The sequence below is a fragment of the Mauremys reevesii genome, linkage group 9 (assembly GCF_016161935.1).
Source record: "Mauremys reevesii isolate NIE-2019 linkage group 9, ASM1616193v1, whole genome shotgun sequence".
NCBI classification, from domain to species: domain Eukaryota; kingdom Metazoa; phylum Chordata; order Testudines; family Geoemydidae; genus Mauremys; species Mauremys reevesii.
The window spans coordinates 59,101,861-59,125,483 of record NC_052631.1 but is presented as its reverse complement, the minus strand read 5'-3'; the positions used below and the strand labels follow the sequence as shown (position 1 = coordinate 59,125,483).

General features: G+C 51.4%; 1 protein-coding gene across 12 annotated transcripts in view; it reads left to right on the top strand.

Annotated features, from left to right (window-relative positions):
- The window catches only part of LOC120372647 (fibrous sheath-interacting protein 2-like), a 62,249-nt gene extending 48,020 nt beyond the window's left edge, over nt 1–14,229 (top strand). For 7 of the 12 annotated variants that reach the window (XM_039489928.1, XM_039489924.1, XM_039489929.1 and 4 more), the window contains 5 exons: nt 1,711–1,826; nt 6,863–6,909; nt 7,913–7,971; nt 12,098–12,155; nt 14,033–14,229. In XM_039489928.1, coding sequence (XP_039345862.1) covers nt 1,711–1,826; nt 6,863–6,909; nt 7,913–7,971; nt 12,098–12,155; nt 14,033–14,175 — 423 coding nt within the window. In that variant the 3' untranslated portion in view covers nt 14,176–14,229. The other 5 variants (XM_039489921.1, XR_005585091.1, XM_039489923.1 and 2 more) reach the window with 5 other exon arrangements.
- Nucleotides 14,230–23,623: the final 9,394 nt, after the last annotated feature.

Here is a 23,623-nt window from a genome sequence, read left to right as displayed (position 1 = left end):
ACTTGGCCAAGTCCTACCCCTGTAGAAGTCAATGATAAAACTCCCACTGATGTCACTGAGTGCAGGACTGTTGCCCCATAATGTGATGAGCAGCTCACCCTTGCAGTCTGGAAATGTTCATACAAAGGGCTGTTGATAGTTAACAGGGGAGTGGAGCAGAGATCAGAGCTATATCATGTTTAAGATCCCCCTTAACGATCAGAAAAAGGAGTCCCTATGTAATTAAATTTTCAGTCAATATCAACCAGCAAATGTACCTGGACATATGAAGAGGGGGGTGAGATCCAGGAAGAGACTTAGTCGGTGCAATGCGGAGTGTCATGGCGCCTGACTTTTAGGTGCCTAGAAAAATCACAGGTGAAATCCACAAAGCTGGGTGAAGCACCTAAGCTCCATCTACCCTGAATGGGGAAAAATAGGCACCTAAGAATACACTCCACAGGAGCCAGGAGGAGATGGAGCCCACCTTGTAACTTTTAGCCCAGTGGTCAGAGCACTCACCTAGGGTGTGGCAGTCCCAGGCTAACTTCCCTCTCTCTCCCAGCGAGACAGATAAGATTTCAACAGGGGCCTCCCACCTCTCAGGAGAATACTCCCCCAATCAACCCCTGCTCCAATTGCGCTGATTATTTAGCCACCATGGAACAGCCTCAAGAGGATTTACTGAAGGAGCCCACCCCCAGAATATGCCATAGCTCATAGAACTGTCCTCTCAGGATCCCTGGTCAAAGCCTCTCTCCCTCTCTGGAAGAGGGAAGTGAACCTGACCCTCCTACATTCTAGGTGAGTGCTCTAATCACCGGGCTATAAGGTGTGTGCTATCTCCTACCAGCATCCAAACGGGCCCTGATCCAGGAGACAGCCTCTGAGCACACCTACCAGACTGGGCCCTGCATGCGACATAGGCAGCTGAATGCTTGTCTTCCCCTGGGCTTAGGCACAAGACAAGTGTGTGGACCCCTTGCGGGAGGCAGCAGCATGAATGCCCAGGGTAGAAACACTGGCTCAAAGGGAATTTTCGTCCTGAACATTTAGACACCAAGTGAGTTAAGCCAACTACAGGCTTTGGTGGGAGTTCTGTGAGGAGCCAAAACTGGGACTCAGGTGCCTAAACCCAAGATTAATGCACTTAAGTCTGGGGTTTAGCCACCTAAGTACTTTTGTAGATGCCACTCTGTACATCTTACTACACAGTGGAAACATGCAGGGCTTGTTTAGCTCATCTGGACTCCTACCTGTCCTCTCATCCTGCATGGTGTCTCCCACCTTTTATCTGGACCACTTTTTCTATCTTTATTATCAGTCCTCTAGGTTAAATTTATTTTTAAAGTAGGTTATTTTCTAGCGCTGGATTAGAGCTCCACAGGTGTCCACCTCTCTCATTGCCATATTACTTTGTTGTTATCTTGTTTTAACCTGAATAGACAGTGAAAAAAATTAATCTCCCTAATGTATAAATGCTACTGATGAGGAGAGGTGTTGTGAATACCACTGAGGTCACAGAAATATATGCATCACTGCTTTTGTACCTGTCCAACAATGAGATTCCTTCATTACCCTTGAGTTTCCTCTCTGGGGCAGGACCATTCAGGTGAGGTGACCATGAATGTAACAAAAGGGGACCAAGAGAGGCAAGGAATAGAAGCAGGGCAAAGATAAGTGAGTCAAAGAGCTGAAATGTTGCCTGAAATAATTGTAATTATTCTTCAGAGTGTGAAAGACACAATATTAACTCACGGTCCCCTCCCTGACTTGGAACAGAGAGTCCTTGGCTCAGCCTCGAGCACAGATGTGTCTGCTCTAAACAAGGACAGCAAACATTTAAGGTAACTGCTTCCGTGGTGGAAACAAGAAAGGGTCTGTGTTTGAGTGAGGATGTGATGGGGGCATTGGCCCCACATTGGTCTCGAAGGGGTTAATAGAGCCCTAGGGAGACTGTGCAGGAGGCAGCCAATTAGAAAGGGGCTGAGAGGAGCAACCATTCAGGGCCGGGCAAACCCATATAAGAAGAGCTGCAAGGAAGAGCAGGGTCAATTACTCCCTGGAGTTCAAGGAGGGAGGACTGGCTGCCTTGCAAATGGAGGGAAGCCAGCACAGACAGAGCAATGCTGCTATCAGGGACCAGGGGAGCTAGGGAAGAGCTGGTGGCTGGGAGTTGCAGGCTGAGGGTCTGGGGCAAGGGCAAAGAGGGTACTGGGGCTGCTGAGAAGTGGCTAGACAATTGGCTGCAGTCCCCTCTGGGGAAGTGGTGGAACACTTGGACTGCAGCACTTGCCCCTGGAAGTGGGGAACCCAGCTTGTGACATGGCCGGAGGGCTGTGTCATGAAGAGGATGCCGTGATCCTTGGAGTGAGGTGGGTCTGGGAGCAGAATTAATGGTGGGTGATGCACCAGCAGGAGTAGGTGTATCAACCTGCAGAGCCAATCCCAAAGATGACCAGCAGGAGGCACCAATATGGTGAATGGAGCCCCATTACAGCAGGAATCTCCAGAGGTACCGGGCAGGGCTCAGTCTAGATTTTATGGGGGCTCTATGGGAGGTAACACAGGCCTCCACCCAACTCTTCCCTCTCCCATGACCAGAGCCCTGTGTCCTCCACAGCTCAGTGGGACCAAACTTCACAGTTGCATAGCAGCATTAATTTATTCTGTCACCAACTCCCCCCACATTCTCAGCTGGAAATACTCACTGACATCAAGTCTGAAGGTGATCATTTTAGAGGCTCATTTTCTTGGCTATGCTCTCTAGGTTCCCTGGCCTCACTTCCCTGAGCAGCATTGGGCAGGATGGCCAAGGGAGGCTGAAGCAGTCTGCATTGTGGGGTGCACCTTGCACCCACATCAGTCTAGTAGATGCTGCAGGCTGCAACATGGGCCATTCCTGTGAGGCACTGAGCTTCCTCAACTCCGCTGGCTCAGGGGAAAGGGGCAGGCTCGGCCCCTCTCAGGAGATGCAACATATTGCAGGATCGAGCCTTTTATGCTGAAGGATGCAGGGGACTAGATTACACCACCAGTTGCCAGACTGTGCCCCTTCCCAGCTGTGCTCTCCTATCTGTGGCACTGGTGCAGTCCAGCCTAGCATTCTATTGAACATTATGAGCCAGATCCTGGGTCCGGCCCAACTGCCAACAGCATTAAATGGGGGAAGGGAATGAAAGTTGACTGTGAACTCTTCTAATCTGGAGGCTGCTATGTGCAAGACCAGTCCCCAGTATATGTTAGAACAGCCTGGGGACTGCTGCTAAAAGCCACAAGGAGCCCAAAACCTCAGCTAGAGATGGGTACAGCATAGGGGCCCCTGTGCCCCCTGGCCCTGGGGTGTTTGCTCCTGGGGCTGTTTTCACCAGGTGTATATCTAGAATCTACCAGTCGCACGACCCAAACCAGCTGCACCATGCTGGCCAGTCCTGCCCTGTATATGGAATATTGCCCTGCTGCTGGGCTGGGGAAAGAGGTTCCCAGTGCTCTCTCCCTTCATAGCACTTCCAAGCAGCAAAGGGCAGGATTTTGTCCTAAAGGTGAGACCCAAAACAGTTATGAGACTGAAGATCCTGGGCCTATATAGGAAACAGGGGTTAAACTTGAGAAGCATTGACTTGAGATGGAGAACTGGGCTCTAAATAAAGGTCAAATTACGTTTAAAAACTCAAGCCTATTCACATTACTCCAATTCTGATTTGGATGCTACCTGTAGAGATGAAGTATGAGAAGTTTCTACCATTTCTGATGAAGAAGTGAATTAGTTCAGTGTTTCTCAACCTTTCCAGACTACTGTACCCCTTTCAGGAGTCCGAGTGACATGCATACCCCCAAGTTTCACCTTACTTAAAAACTCCTTGCTTACAAAAACAGACTTAAAAATACAAAAGTGTCACAGCTCACCGTTACTGTAAAATTGCTGACTTTCTCATTTTTACCATATAATTATAAAATCAGTCAATTGGAATATAAATATTGTACTTGCATTTCAGCGTATAGTATATAGAGCAGTCTAAACAAGTTATTGTCTGTATGAAATGTTAGTTTGTACTGATTTCACTAGTGCTATTTATGTAACCTGTTGTAAAACTAATCAAATATCTAGAGGAGTTGAGGTACCCCCTGGAAGACCACTGCGTACCCCCGGGGTACACATACCCCTAGTTGAGAACGACTGAATTAGTTCATGTGCCTGACACTGCAGTAAGTTGTCACTGAAGTCAGCAATAAGGGGGTGATTTTCAAAAGTGCATAAGTGGTTTAGGAACACAGGTGACTTTTAATGGGACATGTGCTCCTAGATCACATGTATGCCTTGAAAATCCTACTCAACTATACCTATGTGTCATGTAGGTCATTTCAACCCTCAAGCTGAAAGTGTTCAACGCAGGCGGGTAAGCAACTCTGGGTATGTCTACACTATGGGATTATTCTGATTTTACAGAAACCGGTTTTTTAAAACAGATTGTATAAAGTCGAGTGCACGCAGCCACATTAAGCACATTAATTCGGCGGTGTGCGTCCATGTACCGAGGCTAGCGTCAATTTCTGGAGCGTTGCACTGTGGGTAGCTATCCCGTAGCTATCCCATAGTTCCCGCAGTCTCCCCTGCCCATTGGAATTCTGGGTTGAGATCCGAATGCATGATGGGGCAAAAACAGTGTTGTGGGTGATTCTGGGTAAATGTCGTCACTCAATCCTTCCTCCGTGAAAGCAACGGCAGACAATCATTTTGCACCCTTTTTCCCTGGATTGCCCTGGCAGATGCCATAGCATGGCAACCATGGAGCCTGTTTTGATTTTTGTCACTGTCACCATATGTGTACTGGATGCTGCTGACAGACGCGGTACTGCAGTGCTACACAGCAGCATTAATTTGCCTTTGCAAGGTAGCAGAGACGTTTACCATCCCTCTTGAACTGTCTGCCATTGTAAATTGGCGATGAGATGATGGTTATCAGTCATTTTGCACCGTTTGCATTTGGAAATTGGCGATGACGGTTATCAATAATTTTGTACCATCTGCTGCTGTCATGGGTGCTCCTGGCTGGCCTCGCTGAGGTCACCTGGGGGTGCATGGACAAAAATGGGAATGACTCCCCAGGTCATTCCCTTCTTTATGTTTTGTCTAAAAATAGAGTCAGTCCTGCCTAGAATGTGGGGCAAGTGTACTAGAGAACCAGAGAGCACAGCTGCTCTGGGTCAGAGCCCCAGAGATCCCGCAGAAATGATGAGCTGCATGCCATTCTAAGGGGATGCCCCTGCAACAACCCCACCCATTGCTTCCCTCCTCCCCCAACCCTCCTGGGCTACCGTGGCAATGTCTCCCCATTTGTGTGATGAAGTAATAAAGAATGCAGGAATAAGAAACACTGAGTTTTTAGTGAGATTAAAATGAGGGGGAGGCAGCCTCCAGCTGCTATGATAGTCCAGGGAGTACAGAATCTTCTTTAGACATGAAAGTGGGGGGCTGATGGAGCTCAGCCTCCAGCTGCTATGATGAGGATGGTTACCAAGCCTTCTGTACTGTCTGTCAGGAATGACTGGGAGTCATTCCCATTTTTACCCAGGCACCCCCAGTTGACCTCACTGAGGCCAGCCAGGAGCACTCACGGGCTGATGATGACCATGGCTACCAGTCATTTTGCACCATCTGCCACCAGGAAGGGGATACTGGTGTTCAGCACTGCAGCACCCTGTCTACCAGCAGCATGCAGTAGACATAGGGTGACATTGAAAAAAGGCAAGAAACGATTTTTTTCCCTTTTCTTTCGGGGAGGGGGGAAGGGTGTAAATTGAATACATACACCCTGAAACACCCAGGAAAATGTTTTTGACCCTTCAGGCATTGGGAGCTCAGCCAAGAATGCAAATGCTTTTCGGAGACTGCGGGGACTGTGGGATAGCTGGAGTCCTCAGTACCCGCTCCCTCCCTCCATGAGCATCCATTTGATTCTTTGGCTTTCCGTTACGCTTGTCATGCAGCACTGTGCTGAGTCCCTGCTGTGGACTCTGTCTATCATAGCCTGGAGATTTTTTCAAATGCTTTGTCATTTCGTCTTCTGTAACGGAGCTCAGATAGAACAGATTTGTCTCCCCATACAGCGATCAGATCCAGTATCTCCCGTACGGTCCATGCTGGAGCTCTTTTTGGATTTGGGACTGTATCGCCACCCATGCTGATCAGAGCTCCACGCTGGGCAAACAGAAAATGAAATTCAAAAGTTCGGGGGGCTGTTCCTGTCTACCTGGCCAGTGCATCCGAGTTCAGATTGCTTTCAAGAGCGGTCACAATGGTGCACTGTGGGATACCGCCCGGAGGCCAATACAGTCGAATTGCGGCCACACTAACCCTAATCTGACATGGCAATACTGATTTCAGTGCTACTCCCCTCATCGGGGAGGAGTACAGAAATCGGTTTAAAGAGCCCTTTATATCGATATAAAGGGCTTCGTTGTGTGGACAGGTGCAGGGTTAAATCGGTTTAACGCTGCTAAATTCGGTTTAAATGCGTAGTGTAGACCAGGCCTCCGTGAGCTCTATTTCCCTGTGGGGAGAACTGTAGCACAAAATCATTTGCCCAAGGTCACAGCAGGTCAGTGGTAGAGCTGAGAACAGAACCCAAGAGTCCTGATCCCCCTCCATGTTGCCTCCCAGTGGCCCTGCACAGGGATGTCAGGGCGGCAGGACTGGACACAAAGTCTGTAAAGTGCTTGGGAAGATTATTTGTTAGGCACTGACAAGGCTCTTGGCACTGGGCAGAGTACAAAGTAGAGACACATCCGGTCCCGCGCAGCTAACAATCAAAACAAGATTACACTTTAGTGCTCATTATTGTGAGTGTTAATAATCCAAATCAGTGCTTCCTTTTGTTTTTAGTGAGAGTGCTGAAGAAACATCCTCTGTTCCTGTGGCACAGGACAAAGGTGAATGTTTGTTTGGTATTTTTACTTTTTTGAGGGTTTGATGTTTTTTCCTTCCTTTATCTCAATGATTTTATCAGTAAAAAGCTTCTCACTAAAAGATGATATTCAAGAGGCTGGGCAAGCCTAGGGGGGAGGGATTCCCCCAAAGAACTGACTCACTGCAGAAAGAAAAGTCAGACTTTAAAGGGGCTTTTCGGGTCTTCGATCTAGTTTTCCTTTTCTGTTTGCAGTTCCCTGTACAGATTTGCACAGAATGTTGTCTCTTGGGCAGACCAGCTACAAATGGACCGTTTGGTTCATTGGTTGTCAAAAGCATTCTCATGATGTTCCCTGCCATTGAAGGTGCCTCAGGCCTCGGGGCGCCTCAGTCCCTCCTATTCTCAGGGCTGTAATGTTTTAATCTAACTGCCGTTATTGGGCTCAATACAGGGGTAACTGGTGCGGATTGGTGGCCTAAGGTACTGGAGGTCAGACTAGAGTCCCTTCAGGCCTTAAGCTCTATGACTTCCTACAGCTCTTTGTCATTAATGATGGCCCAGATCCTCAAAGGTTTTTTGGGGCCATAACTCTCATTCATTTCAATGGGAATTAGGTACCTAAATACCTTTGAGGATCTGGGCTGATGTTACCAAACAGACCAGTAATGGTTGCACTGCAAATCTCTTATTGACAGCTTGGAAGGGATCAGTCAAGAGGGCAGTGAAGAGAAAATACGATGAGAGTGAATGTTAATTACATTAGGCAAAATCACTGATACAGCAGCCTTCAGGGCCTTTGGGCTTTTTTGGATTACATCGGAGGTAGCATGTGTGTCCAGACATGCCCCAAAAGTAACAAAAACGCACCCGTGTATAAACACAGCTCCTAAAGATAAAAGATAGTACCCACTATTTTTACATGCAGATTAAGACACAAAAGTTGCAAGACACTGTTCTAAGGTAATGTTAGACGACACCGAAAGTTGAAATTAGCCATGGTTGAACAAACTATGTATGTGTTACAGGAATGTATGTTAACATGCACCAAGCTCGGGACACAGAGGACACTTCAGAGATTTTTGAGGTAAATAAGTTCTAAAACAGCCAATAACAACATCCCAGAGTGTGGGATCGGGCTTCTCCAGAGTTCCACCTCCTTGCATTTTGCAGATCTCTTCACCGCTCCATTCCCACTAACAGTTTCCTGTAACCTGTTCTGTAATCTGTAGTGATGTTGCCTCCATCTGATCTACAGTGTTTATTCCATGGTCCACTTGTTCCATCTGTTAAAATCTTTGACCCTCAACCCATCTCTCACTTGAGTCAATGGGTATTTTTCCATTGGCTTCAATGGAAGCAGGATTAGGCACTTTTTCCTGCTCTCTAATGTAAACATTTCCTTCACTCCCCTCCCCATCCATCTTCTGAGGTGGATTAATTCTCTTCCTTCATGTATATTGTTCCCTTAAATAGATATTTATAGCCTGTGATACATTTATTTCTCATAAGCCCAGATCCCAGACCTATACATGTGCATAAAGTTTTGAAGTATGAAGAAAGTAATTGTAAATGGGGATTCATCATCTAATGGGGGTGTTTTCAAGCGGTCTCCTGCAAGGATCTGTTCTTGGCCCTAAGCTAATGATCTGGGGCGAAAAAACATAAAATCATTGCTGGTAGAGTTTGCATATCACACAACAATTGGTGGGGTGATAAATAAGTAAGAGCAGGTCATTTTACTGAGTGATCTGGATCACATAGAAAACTGGGCTTACTTAAACACATGTTTGAATCCAGCTAAATGCAAGGTCCTACACCTAGGAACCAAGAATGTAGGTCACTCTTACAGGGTGGAAAGCAGTGTCTCAGAAAAGGACATTTAGGTAGAAATTGACAGACTAGGAGCTCCCAGTGAGATGCGGTGGCTAGTAAGTCAGATGTAGTCCTTGGCTGTGTACAGCATAGAAGTAAGATGTTATTACTGCTGTATATGAATTAGTGAGCATACTACTGGATACTGAGTCCATTACTGGTGCCCACACTAAAAAGGATGTCGCCAAACTGTAAAAAAGTTGAGCAAGAGCTGTAAGAATGACTTGAAGCCTTGCAGTGAGAGACTACAGAAGGTCAATCTCTTTAGCTTAACAAAGAGAAGGTTAAGCTGTGACTTGATCATAGTCTATAAATACCTACATGGGGAGAAGACTTCTGATAGCCGAGGGTTCTTACACTAGCAGACAAAGGCAGAGAAAGAAACAAAGGCTTGAAGCTGAAATGAGACAAATTCACACTACAGATGAGGAGGTGCACATTTTTACAGTGATGGTAATTAATTGTTGCAACATCTTGCGTGGGACTACAGTGAATGAAACCTTTAAATCAAGGTGGGATGGCTTTTTAAAACAGACACTAGCTCAACCAGAGTCTATTGGGCTCAATGGAGGAATCACTGGGTGAAATTGTGTGGCATCAGTCCTGGACCCCAGCAAGTCTAGTGCCAGCACTTGCGACCCTATTAAAATAGGATCGTGACCTACTTTGGGTCCCAACCCATAGTTTGAGAATGACTGGGTTAGAGGATCATAATGGTGCATTCTATGAAGTCTTTGTATGGGATTGGAGCCTTAGTCTCTCCTCTCTTTTTTCCAGCCTTGCATCCTTTTAGTTGCCTTTCTTTGTATTTTCTCTAGTTTCTCTCTAACATTCCTAAATGATGGGGACCAGAACTGCTCTCTACCCTCCCTAAATTTGTGAGAGACACAGCTTGTGTAGCACTGGGAAGAGCATATCCTATTAGCAGTGGTGTCACACTGGGAGCTTCTATTTAGTTTGCTATCTCTCAGCACTCGAGATCTCCTGGACACTCTGCTTTCTAGATACAGTTACTGACAGTGATGGTTATCTGTGCGCTGGATATCCTCTGCTTAGGTTTACTAGTTTTGCAGGTTTAGCATTGAAACTCATCTTATTTCATGCAGCCCTTTGTTGCTCACTTGTAGCTTGGGCTGAATACTCAGATGGAGTCAGGTGCCTGAGTCCCAGTTTTGGGACCACTGCGAGGCACAAAACTCCCACTTAAACCCTGTACCCTAAGGTTTGGCAGCAAAAGATCTTGAGGTTCTTATGTTTCTGCCTCTGGCATGCTCACTACTGCCTCCCTGTGGGTGTCTGGATGCCTCTGGCTCTGTCCCACCTAAGCTCCAGTGCAATCCACACAGGGAAGAACAGGTGCTCCTCTGCCTGACTCACTTGAGGGGCTGATCCAGTGGGCATGCTCAGAGGCTGCCTACTGGATCGGGCTCCCCAGGCGGACTTACACAAATCAGAGAGGGGTGGAGGGCTCCCTCATCATTTATAACCCAGTGGGTAGGAAACTCACCTGGGAGGTGGGAGACCTCCATTCAATTCCCCCACTCCATCTAAGGGGTTTGAACAGGCCTGTTACCACCCAGGTGAGTGCTCTGGCTACTGGGCTGTGGGATATTCAGATATAGGGAGTTTATCCCTCCGTGGACCAAATGACCCTTGGAGAGAGCATGAGAGAGTGCGCACACAAGTATGAGAATGATCCTGTAGCATGGTGATCAGAGCATTCACCTAGGCAGTGGGAGACCCAGGGTCCAGTCCCCCTGCTCCAGTGACTCTTTCATTAATTTAGCCACAATACAATAGCTTCAACAGGAGAGATTGAGGCAGCCCCAGTCCAGAGTACCCATAGCCTAGTGCACCCTCTGAGAGATGGCAGGCCCTGTTCACATCTTCTGGCCTCCTCAGGTGGAGGGGAATGTGAACTGGGAACTCAGCCACCAGGTTCCTCCTCCTACACTGGCACAGGGGAAGGAGGGGCCTTGCAACAAAGAGGGTCCCCAGGTGAGAACTGCAAGGAGAGCAAGGCACCTATCTCTGCGAGAGGAGGGGCTTAACACATACCCCTCTGGTCAGCATCTCCCATTGGCTAGCTTAGCCAGCTCCCCCCTCCACCCCCCCCCCCCAGCATGCTGGCTTTGTGAGTCGCATTCTAAAGCTCCCATGGCTCCCCATTCATTATACAGGAGCCAGGGTGCCTAGCTCAGGCTTCGTGAATCCCAGTGGGTTTTCCAGGTACCTAAAAGTTAGGCTCAGCATCACCTAGATCATTCTGAGCAGTCAGCCCTTTGGATCAACTCTCATAACATAGGTAATGCTGCTCAGAGTTTGGGGCCAAAGCTCACAAGTCAGAGATCAGACACCATGTCCATGAATTGTGGGATTTGGCCAATAACTTCTGCTCCTACCCATGCAGCCCCTGCCTCACTGCAGCATAAGGAAATGGGTGCTGATGCCATTGAAGAAGGAGCCAGCAGATCAGGAAGAGGAAGCCCCTCTGTAGGCAAACAGCAGCAGGGCAATGCTGTTTGCAGGAGGGGTTCACGCACAACAGGAGTGATCAGGAAGGAAGGGCAGAGGAAATGTTCGGCGGAGAATGGACAGCACTGGGAGCAGGGAGGGAGAAGAATGGAGATGGATCCATGTCTGACTTCAAAACAGAGATCTTTATATTTGATATAAGGGGCTGAAATTCCAATTAGTGACTCACGCTTCACCCTTGGGAATGTCTACACTAGAAACTTGAGTCAATCTATATTAGTAATTACTACGCTGGCTGATGTCCACACTACCCACCTTCTATTGGTGGTGTGCATTCTCACAAGGAGCACGTCCACCAACTTTAAAAGGGCAGTGTAAGGGGCTGAAAGCCCAGGCTCTCAGCTCCCCAACTCCAGGACCTGGGGGGCAGCCCGACTGGGACCCAGGACCCAGGGGGTAATTGGGCTTGACTGGAGCCCCCCCACTTGCCCTGGCATGACAGCCTGGCTTTCTTGTCAATTTCATGGCTCCAGCATTGACAAGAATGACAGCCAACAGTCAATGTAAATAACTTTCAGTGTCACCCTAACGACACCGACATAAGCCCAACGCCTCTCGTGGAGGTGGTTATGATGTCAGTGTAGTAAGGCATTTACATCAGCGGGAGCAAGGTTGTAGACTGGACACTGACATAATTGTTGACCAGGCCGTAGTTATTCATGACATCCTCAGAAAGCATGGATGGAATGACAGTCCTCCACCCCCTTTAACAGCTGCCTGATACTCATCCTGCAGCTGCATAACCCTGGAGAGCAGGAACAAAACAGACATACTCTGACTCTCTTATTCTTCTCATGGTGCAGTTTGTCTCGCCCTACGAAGATGTTGGCCATAAAGACTTCCCGTTGCAAGAGAAAACAGGTATCGAAGTATTTCTATGGCCCTTCTCACTGCAGGCTCTGTGCACCTCCCACTCCTTAGTGGAGTTTATCTGCAGAGCTCCTGTGAGGTAGGAAAGAGTTCTCTCTATCACACAGAGGGGGAACAGAGACACTGGGTGGATTAAGTTACTTGCCCAGGGTCACCCAGGAAGCCTGTGGCTGAGCCAGGAACTAAACACAGGCCTCCTGAGTCCCCAGTCCACTGCCCTACCCACTACACCAGCTGTTACCAGGTGGTCCAGTACCCCTCTGGCCAGTTACCAGTCTGTTGCAAACAGATCCAGTTGCTGACTCCCACATGCTTCCAAGCCAGCAGGCTCTGGGTCAAGTTTGGTTGCTGTTCCTAGCTCTGAGGCTCAGGGCACACTGCCAGACTCAAGCCTCTCATCTGATGCATTTCTTGGGACATGGGGCACTGTCGGCCCACTGCCCCAGACCCTGAAATCAGTGTCTGTGCCTTCCTGAGGCCACCATCCCAGGTGCTCACATGTGCTCCCCCAGAGCTCCACTTATGTTGCCGGGCTGCCCAGAGGATTCCTGGGGCCCGGGGTCTTCGGCGGCGGGGGGCCCTTCCGTTCCGGGACCCGCCGCCGAAGTGCCCCGAAGACCCGCGGCGGGGGCCCACCACCGCCGAATTACCGCCGAAGCGGGACCTGCCGCCGAAATGCAGCCCGGTCTTCGGCGGTAATTCGGCGGCGGGGGGCCCCCACCGCGGGTCTTCGGGGCACTTCGGCGGCGGGTCCCGGAACGGAAGGGCCCCCCGCCGCCGAATTACCGCTGAAGACCGAGCTGAACTTCGGCGGCGGGTCCCGCTCCGTCTTCGGCGGTAATTCGCCAGCGGGGGGTCCTTCTGCCCCAGAGCGGAAGGACCCCCCGCTGGCGAAGACTGGGAGCGAAGAAGCTCCTGCGCCCGGCCCCGCAAGAGTTTTCCGGGCCCCCCGGAGCGAGTGAGGGACCCCGCTCCAGGGGCCCCGAAAAACTCTTGTGGGGGCCCCTGTGGGGCTCAGGGCCTGGGGCAAATTGCCCCTCTTGCCCTCCCCTCTGGGCGGCCCTGTATGCTGCTTCAGCGTGGCAGAAAAGCAAGGAACACGGGTGTAGCAAAGGAGTTTCTTAGCCACAGGGACTTTAATAGCATGCGTGAGTTACAGATCTCTGAAAATAAACCAAGCCCTGAGCTGCGCCCACCCCAGTCTGGGCTCACCCTTCCTGTGTGTCTGAGGCTCCTCAGCATTGCAGGCTGCCCAGCGTCTGTCCTGCTCTCTCACCCGTCAGTCCTTATGGTTGGTCTCCTCATTCATTGCACAACAGCACCCCCTCTTACATAGAATGTCTTCTCCCTTTTCCACGTGCTTCCCTGGGATGCTCCAACCCCCCTCCCCAACTCATGCTCAACCTACCCTGTGGGCCGCAGAGCAGAAAACCTATTGTTTCACAGGGTGGGGTAAGTAGTTGAGAGACAATCAGAGCCAGTGGCCTGAAACCATTTTTATTGCTTCTCATCCATTGTCCTGGGACAAGATGTCAAGCATCTTCACTGGCTGGGACACTGTCTGCGATGCAATCAGCTGCTTGGGCAAATCTCCAGGCATTCAGCACATAATATAAAATGGAGGTCACAATTCTACAGACATCTCTCACAAGGCCACACTGACACTGCCCTTCCTACCCGAGCTAGCAGTTTACACACAGTATTTCAGCAGATGCACACTGAACTCTACAGTGGTTGACCACAGCTTAGGATCCAGCCCTGTAGTTTATTAGTGGAATCCCTCAGTCACTTCCAATACAGCTTACTAGTGCACAGTGTACTCACCCCAATCTGGTATGTGCTACACCACTGCTCTGTTTTCTCCACAGTAGCTGCTGTTTCAGAATCCAGTGTTCCCAGACAACGGTCTTCATTGTTTAAGAAAGTACCTAGTGCTCTGTCCAGAGTTTTCTCACGATCTTCTTCTATTAGCGCACCGAATGGGCCCCCACCAGATCCTGAGAAAGCATAGGAGATCCATGCCATGCAAGAAAGCGTATATGCCAGAGAGAATAAATATTTTAGTCAAAAATATGTGGGTTTGAGCTGTTTGGGGCCGGGGAGTGCCAGTTGTTGTAGAGATCACATGTAGCTTAAACCTCATGGAGTCTCAGTTAAGCCCAGCAGAAGAGAAAGGAGGAGCAGACAAAGGAACTAATACCTTGGACACAGGCTGTACAGTGAGGGGGCCCCTGGCAGATGCCCCATACAGGAGACGAGGAGCTCTCCCAGTCAGCGCCATGTGGAGGATGGGGAGCTATGCAAGCTGGCCTGGTGCATTGTGTGGACCCCAGAAGCCTCTTAAGCCAGCAGACAGTGCCATGACAGGACAGAGAACATCACAAGCTAGCTGGAGGTGCCACAGAACAAGGGATGAGTCATCCCGGGGGTGTGCAAGGATGTTTCGCGCGCTAGGCAAAACTTCCACCTTGCACACACACCCCCCCCCGAGCCCTGTGGCAGCTCTCCACCCCACCCCGAGGTGTCCCCCCCCGCCATGAGTGGTTATGAAAACCAACACCCCAATAAAAGAAACAGGTTCTCTCGATCCCAAAGAATCAAGCCCCAGACCCAGGTCAATATACAAATCAGATCTTACCCACAAATCACGCTGTTGCCAATCCTTTAGAATCTAAAATCTAAAGGTTTATTCATAAAAGGAAAAAGATATAGATGAGAGTTAGAATTGGTTAAATGGAATCAATTACATACAGTAATGGCAAAGTTCTTAGTTCAGGCTTGTAGCAGTGATGGAGTAAACTGCAGGTTTATATCAAGTCTCTGGAGTACATCCCCCGCTGGGATGGGTCAATCAGTCCTTTGTTCAGAGCTTCAGTTCGTAGCAAAGTCCCTCCAGAGGTAAGAAGCAGGATTGAAGACCAGATAGAGATGAGACATCAGTCTTTTATAGTATTTTCCAGGTGTAAGAACCTCTTTGTTCTTACTGTGGAAAATTACAGCAAAATGGAGTCTGGAGTCACATGGGCAAGCCCCTGCATACTTTGCTGAGGTTTCAAGGCGTATTTGCCTTCTCTCCATGGGTCAATTGTGTAGCTGATGGTCCTTAATAGGCCATCAAGCAGGCTAGGCAGAGCTAACACCAACTCGTCTGGGATGTCTCCCAGAAGCACAGCACAAATTTGAAATACAGTCAGTATAGAGCCAATACTCATAACTTCTACCACAAAATGATACATGCATATAGACAGCATAATCATAACCAGCAACCCATAACCTGGTCTTAGACACCTTATATGACCCCCTTTACATAAGATTTGGTGCCACTACAGGACCTTGGTTGCAACCATGTTCTATATGGTCCCAGATTATATCAATAACGTCACAGGCACCAATCAGCTGTTTGGCACTGCAAGCCTGGGAGGGAGAGAAGCAGAGCGGGGCGGCATTCTCAGGGGAGGAGGCGGAGCAAAGGTGAGCTGGGGCGGGGAGTGGTTCCCTTGCATGATGGGCCCCCCCTTACTTGCTGAGGCGGCCCTCCTGCACCCCCCCTGCCCCAGGTCCCTCCGCCTAAATGACGACGACGACCAGGGCGGCCGAAGATCTGGCCGCTGCGGTCACCGCTGAAGGACCCGAAATGCCGCCCCCGCAAATGCTAGCGCCCTAGGCGACTGCCTAGGTCACCTAATGGGTTGCACCAGCCCTGAGGAGTCCCAGACAGCAGGCAGTGCCATGGGAGGGAAGGGGACCTTCTGCATCAGCATCACAGGGGATCAGGAGCACCCCCAAACCACAGGCAATGACAGTAGCTCCCAAGGCCAGCAGAGAGAACCAAGGTTTCTGAGCTATTCAGCACTGCTCCTTAGGATTGATCAGAGCTCCCAGAGTAAACAGCTGCAAGATCATCCCCAGTGATAGCAGATGCCTTCATATCATGGCACTCTATCCCACCCAAGAGTCAGGCACAGCCTTTCTTGGCCTGGCAGCCAGGCGACAGAGTGCTGAGGAGATGAGAGGGATGCTGGAGGCTCCACGAGAGGTGGTGACTCCACGAGAGGGATGCTCTCAGTGCTCCAACTGGGCTTTTCTACCTGTTCCCCTCTCAAATCTCACATGGTTTTCCAGGATCTCCCCCAGGATGAGGCTGTTGGGCCAGACAGGAACATCCCACCGTGGCTGTGATTAGTCCCTGGCTGCTCCTGAAGCTGCTTTGCAGGGAAATGCTGTAATTATGGGGGCTGCCCAGCACCCCAAGCCCCTCAGGTGCACAGTACTGCAGCTCAAGCCAAGCACTGTAAGTGCTAACCCTGAGTGGGGCCAATAGCCGCTCATGGTTAAAGGAAGGGCATTTCCCTAGGGCTGGCAGGAAGTGGGAAAGCTGCAGTCCCAGACACCCTAGGTACAGATAGGGTGACCAGATGTCCCGATTTTATAGGGACAGTCCTGATTTTGGGGGTCTTTTTCTTATATAGGCTCCTATTACCCCCCATCCCCATCCCGATTTTTCACATTTGCTGGTCACCCTAGATACAGAGGCTTAGCCAGTTCCAATGCAGAGTAAGCACTCATGGTTCCTATGGGATCCCTGGTGCAGGTCTAGCACCTGGGAGCGGGTCCCTCTAGCCAGGCTCTGCACCAGTAAACAGGCTTCTGCAAGTTTCCAAGCCAGGCTCAGTTAGTGTCTCTCATTGGGGTCCCTTGGCACGGGCTCCCTGCCCAGCTCCTGCTGCTCCCCCAGAAGCCCCACACAGACCTGCACCCTGCAGTGATGTCCGACTATCACAGCCTGTTTTTCACACACCTCTGCAATCAGTTCCTGGGGAATCTTTTCTGCCTCCAGCTTCTCTGCAGCTCCTAGCTAGCCACATGGCCTCTGCATTCAACTTCCCGGACTAGCCCTGAGGCTACTGTCTTCCAGACAGATCCCAGCCACTTCCCAGTCCAGGAACTTCTCCCTTACCTGGCCAGGAGGAAGGGGAAGGGGATATGCAATGGAGAGGGGTTTGATAGCAACTGTAGCCTCGGCTCAGCTGCTCCATCCCAGTGCACTGCCCCACACAGCTCAGAGCAGAATCAAGCTCCCCATTCCTTTTCTGGACTGAGCAATGCACAGATGGGAACTTCATTAAGGCAGAGGGAAAGGAGAGGAGAAGGGTGGGCTGGGGAGAGGAGGACAGAGCCTGCTCCTTGGGGCACCCCTCAGGCAGCTGAGGGCACATGCAGGGCACGAACCCTCTATCTAGCCATGTCACTGAGCAATAGCTGCAACCTGGCTCCCTCGCCCTGCTCAGGGCAGCACATGGGCTAGGGTGACCAGATGTCCCCATTTTATAGTGACAGTCCCAATTTTGGCGTCTTTTTCTTATATAGGCTTCATCCTGATTTTTCACACTTGCTGTCTGGTCACCCTAGCATGGGCAGTAGTTGCTCAATCCCCAAGTATCCCCATTGGGGAGACTCTGAAGAGAAGCATCTCTGGATGGTGCATCCCACTGTCATCCACCCATCCAGCCTTGCCTCAGCTCCCACTAACCCCTCACTGGTCACACAGACAGACCCCTGCAAGGGAAAGGCCCATGAGGACAGCAGGGGCAAACACCCCAGGAGAAGGGGCAGCTAGCTACAGGGGGAGCGAGGGCAGCCATTCCCATCACAAGGCCCTAAGGGGCCATGTGACCACAGGGTGCAACCTTATCCCCTCACACACATCCCTGGGCACATCAGCCTAGCCCCTCTGATGCCCCGTAGGTCCCCTCCTCCACCCACAGCAGTGTGGGCACGAGCCCTCCTCTCCAGGTTGAATGTGCCCCACTCTGCCCTGCCCCAGCTGGTCTTGCTGCCCTTTCCTTGGGGTCACAGAGTAGGGAAGGGGGGGGTACAGCAAGCAGTGCAGAGAAGCAGCATGGTCTCTGGGGGGAGCCCTAGACAGGGGAGGTCATGCCCCCCTTTCTGCTCTGGCAGGCAGGGGTTAAGAGCTGAGCCCACTCCCTCAGATGTAGTAGGACCCCTTCATGGACAGCACCTTCCCAACCCCCACTGCTTGGCTACCGAAACGTTACATCCCACAGCCACCAGAGAGGACATTGCAGGGCCTGGAACACAGAGCCTGGACTGAGAATCTCAGCTCAGATGCCCTGGACCAGCTGGGATACTAGCATCACAACTGTCAGCACTTCCAGTTCCCATTAAATCCGATCAGCCCTGCTGAGAACAGTGGCCGAGCCTCTGAGGGATTGGTGCCCAGGTTAGGCTGGCTCTCCCTTAGCTGAGTTGCTGTGTCCACACTGGTGCTGTGCTCACCCAGGAGCAGTGCTCCTATTTCCAGGGGCACATCCAATCACTCTTAAGGCTGCAGTGAGCTGAGCCGCTGTGATCCCTTCCCAGTGATTTGTGGGAGAACTTGTCTGTCCTTCTGGACCGACAGGGCTCCTGCCAATATTTCTGGTGTCTTAAACTTTAGAAATTACAGGTCTTGCGCCTGCTGCACGACTCAGGCAGTTAGAGAACTAGCAACTCTCTGAATGATTTAGGTGCCATGTGTAGCCCTAACCCAAGAACAGTACAATAGAACTCAGTTATTCTTCGAGTGCTTGCTCATATCAATTCCAATTAGGTGTGCGCGTGTTGCATGCACGATCGTCAGAAGATTTTTACCCTAGCAACACTCGGTGGGTCAGCTGAGGCGCCCCCTGGAGTAGCATGCTTATGGCACCTGATATATGACCCTGCCGACCCAGCACCCCCTCAGTTCCTTCTTACCGCCCGTGATGGTCATTGGAACTGTAGAGTGCAGCTAACTGTTCTCCACTCTCCCTAGCATTCGTTTTTCGCACTTGTTAATAATTTTCATTAGTAGTAAGTAGTTGTTAATAGTTGTGGTAGTGAGTTTAGATTAGTTTCTTGCCAAGAGGAGCAGGGTCTCCCCCCCACCCCCAGCCCATGCTGGGGGTTTCAAACCCTGCTTGGCTTGCCTGAGGCCGATGCCAACGGGAGACCCCCATGATTCCTGCCTAAGGTGTCTGAGGGGATCACACCAAGCGGACAAGTGCTGCATTTGCAAAAGCTTCAAGCCCAGAACAAGAAAGGAGCAGGCCTTTAGATTGAAACAGCTCCTCATGGAGGCAGCACTTAGCTTGGTCCCTTCCACTTCACGGGACCCAGCACTATCATCGTCGGTGCAGAGTGCCCCTGCGGCACCGACTAGTCTGGCACCGTGTTCGGACTCGTCGAAAGACATGCACCATACCTCCATGGCGCCTCTGCCACCACGGCGCCGGTCCCTGTCTCCAAACAGGTGATGCTTCTACCTCGTCAGCTCACCAACAGCTGCTGCCTCCTGCACTGCAGCCAGAGCCATGCCTGTTACTGGAGCATGTGGGACAACTAGCAGCACTGGCGCCGTTGAGTCCGGCACTGGAAGTGCCGTCGAGTCCAGCACCTGTGAGCTCTCCGGCGCACACCATGGTTGAGCTGGGACTCCCTTCTACACCTGAGACCTTCTCAACAGGGCAGGACCTGATGACGCTCACGGAGCCGGTTCTTCAACAGCCCCCGGCACCACCACTGTGGACTCAGATCGAAGGGAAGCCATCCCTGCTGCAACCGCTGTCGCCCAGCGACGCAGGACGGCACCGGTCCCAATCATGGTCCTGGCACTTGTCTCGGTGCCAGTCGCAGTCCCAGCACCAATCTCATTCTCAGCGCCGGTTGCACTCACGCTGCCGCTCTGGCTCCCAGGCGTCTGAATCGCGGTACGGCCGGTACCGACCAGACTCGGCACCACTCCCAGTACCGGTCCTGGAGCCGGTCTTGTCAATCTCCATCAAGATCTAGATCGGGCTGACGGTACCACTATGACCACAGGCACCGTTCCGTCTCGGTACCGCTCCCCATCATGCCACCGGTCCCCTGCACCGCGGCACTGTGCGGCACCGAGGGACTTGGCACCGTCCCGTACAGCACCGCCTTGGCCATCCCACTCTGCTTCAGCGTCGTCGTGCTCTCAGGGTGGCTTCCATCCAGGGTGAGGGCGATGAAGGTCAGTGGTTGGAAGGCCAGGACCCAGGCCAAGAACCCCCACAGTGGTCCTTTTGGACCCTTGGGCATACCACCAAGCCCAAGGAGCTCCTTTGAGGGCCTCTCGTTCCGCCCCTTTGGAGCCATAAGTACCAGAGGCTACGGTATCTCGCCCCCCTCCGGGAGATGCTGAGACAACTGCTCCAGTGCCGCTGCAGGCCCACCCTGCTAACGTCACTGACCTTCACCAGCAAGACCCCCCACAGGAGGACCCCACCCAGGATCCCTTACTTCCGGGGGTATCTTCCTCATCCTCACTGGATGAGGCGGTGGCAGGTACTACAATTACAGATCCTCCCCCATGGACCTCCGTGCCCACCAGGAACTGCTCCGCAGAGTGGTGCGCAATATGATCCTCCAAGTGGAGGAAGTGGTGGAGGTAGAGGACCCCGTGCTGGACATTCTGTCCTCTGAGACACCATCACGAGTGGCCCTCCCTGTCACATGGACTATACAGGCCACTGCTAGGACAATCTAGCAGGCGCCTTCCTCTATTCCACCGATGGCCAAAGGCATGGAAAGGATGTACTTTATTCCCTCTCAGGAATATGGGTTCCTTTACGCACACCCCCGACCATGCTCCCTTGTTGTGGCTTCGGTCAACGAAAAGGAACGCCATGGCCAACAGGCCCCTGCGCCTAAGTCAAAGGATGCTAGGCGCCTGGACTTGTTTGGGCACAAAGTTTACTCGGCGGGAGGCTTGCAGCTCAGGGTGGCCAACCAACAGACACGCCTGAGCCGTTATGACTATAATTCGTGGGTGTCTATGTCCAAATTCAAAGAGTTGGTCCCACAGGAGTCCAGAGAAGAGTTTGGAGCTCTAGTAGAGGAAGGCAAGAAGGTGGCCAGAACCTCCTTACAAGCCTCTCCGGATGCGGCGGACTCGGCGGCTAGAACCCTGGCCTCAGGCATAGCTATGTGCCACATCTCATGGCTGCAGGTCTCTGGTTTACCACCAGAGTTGCAACAGACCCTACAGGACCTGCCCTTCAAGGGCCAGGGTCTGTTCTCTGAAAAGACAGACTCAAGGCTGCAGAGTCTGAAGGACAACCAGGTCATCATGCGTTCATTGGGCATGCATACGCTGGTAACGCAGAGAAGGCCCTTCAGGCCACAGCCCCAGAGATTCTACCCTCCCCCTCGGCCAAGGCAGGACTTCTCAAGAAGACACAGCCGGGGTGGTAGGAGGCGACAATCTGGCCCTCAGATGGGTCAGAATCAGGGCCCCCCAAACCACCAGCAGGGCCCAAGCAAAATTTTTGAAGGTGCGCCCGAGGACAGAGCACCAGTCTCCCTTCAGGATCCCTTCCCACCCTTCTCCAACTGGCTTTCCTATTTCCTCCCTGCGTGGTCCCACATAATATCAGACCACTGGGTCCTACGCATGGTGGAAAGTGGATACCGACTCCAATTTGTTTTGCCCCCCTTCCTACCCTCCCTCCCTTCCTCCCCATCCCTCTTCAGGGACCCCTCTCACTAGCAACTCCTTCTACAGGAGGTGCAGTCGCTCCTGGCTATCGGGGCAATAGAAGAGGTTCCAAGAGAACTGCGGGGCAAGAGGTTTTATTCCTGTTACTTCCTAATCCCCAAAGCAAAAGGGGGGCTAAGGCCCATTCTGGACCTGCGCAGACTCAACAAATACATGCTAAAGTTGAAGTTCCACATGGTTTCCCTGGGGACCATTATCCCCTCCCTAGATCCTGGAGATTGGTACGCCACCCTCTACGTGAAGGATGCGTACTTCCACATAGCGATTTACCCGCCCCACAGGCATTTCCTCCGATTTGTGGTCAACCAACAGCACTTCCAATTCAACGTCCTTCCTTTCAGCCTCTCCACAACCCCCAGGGTGTTTACAAAGTGCATGGCTGTTGTAGCTACTTCCCTTCGTCGGCAACGGATACAAGTGTTCCCGTATCTCAACAACTGGCTCATTCAAGGTCACTTCAGAGATCAGGTGCAGTATCATGTTCAGACCACCATGGCCATGTTCGATAGACTAGGCCTACTACTCAACATCGTGAAATCTACTCTGGTACCAGAGGATAGAATTTATAGGAGCAGTCTTAGATTCTGGCCTAGCCCGGGCACTTCTACCGGACGCGCACTTCCAGTCCATAGCGAACATCGTCCATGGCCTACAAACCTTCCCGACCTCGACTGTGAAAACATGCCTATGCCTCCTGGGACACATGGCATCTTGCATGTATGTGGCCAGACACGCCAGGCTACAACTACATCCGCTGCAGGCCTGGCAATCAACAGTGTACCGACCAAGTCGGGACAGCTTGCACGATAGTTACCATTCCACCAGGAATATTAGCCTCTCTAGACTGGTGGCTGGTCCACAAGGTAGTGTGCGTAGGTTTGCCAATTCATGCCCCACAGCCCCTCCGTGTCCCTGGGATGGAGGGGGCCACCTCGGGAATCTCCGTACACAAGGGTTATGGTCGGCAGCAGAACTATCCCTACACATAAACTTACAGGAGCTCAGAGCAGTGCACCTGGCATGTCAAGCATTTCAACAACACATTCAAGGCCTTTGTGTTGCAGTCCTCACAGACAACACAACAACCATGTTTTATATCAACAAGCAAGGGGGAGCCCGGTCATCCCCCCTCTGTCAGGCAGCCACTCATCTGTGGGAATTCTGCATAGCCCACTCGATCCATCTGGTGGCGTCATTTCTCCCAGGGTCCAGAACACCTTAGCAGACCACCTCAGCAGATCATTCCCGGCTCACGAGTGGTCGGTTTGCCCAGATGTTATCCATTCTGTCTTCCAGAGGTGGGGATTTCCCGATAGACCTATTAGCCTCTCGTGACAATCGGAAATGCCAGGTGTTCTGTTCTCTCCAAGGTCACTCCCCGGGCTCTCTCTTGGATGTCTTCCTAATACAGTGGAAGCCTCCCCTGTGCTATGCCTTTCCTCCATTCCTGCTAGTCCACAGGGTCCTGCTCAAAATCTGATTTTGATCACCCCGGCGTGGCCCAGGCAGCACTGGTATACCACTCTCCTTGAGCTGTCAGTGGACACTCCAATCCCACTCCCGCTGTGGCTAGACCTCATCACTCAAGATCATGGACACCTCCGTCATCCTGACCTGCAATCTCTCCACCTCAGCATGGATGCTGCATGGCTAAACCAATCTGAGCGGGGTTGCTCTCACTTGGTTCAGCAGGTACTTTTGGGTAGCAGAAAGCCCTCTACCAGATCCACATACTTAGCCAAGTGGAAACGTTTTTCTTACTGGTGCTTGGAATCATAAGACCCCCCTATGGGTGCCAGCTCCTGTCATATTGGACTACCTCTTGTCCTTAAAACATTAGGGCTTGGCCATATCATCCATCAGAGTGCACCTGGCAGCTATTTCAGCGTTCCGCTCG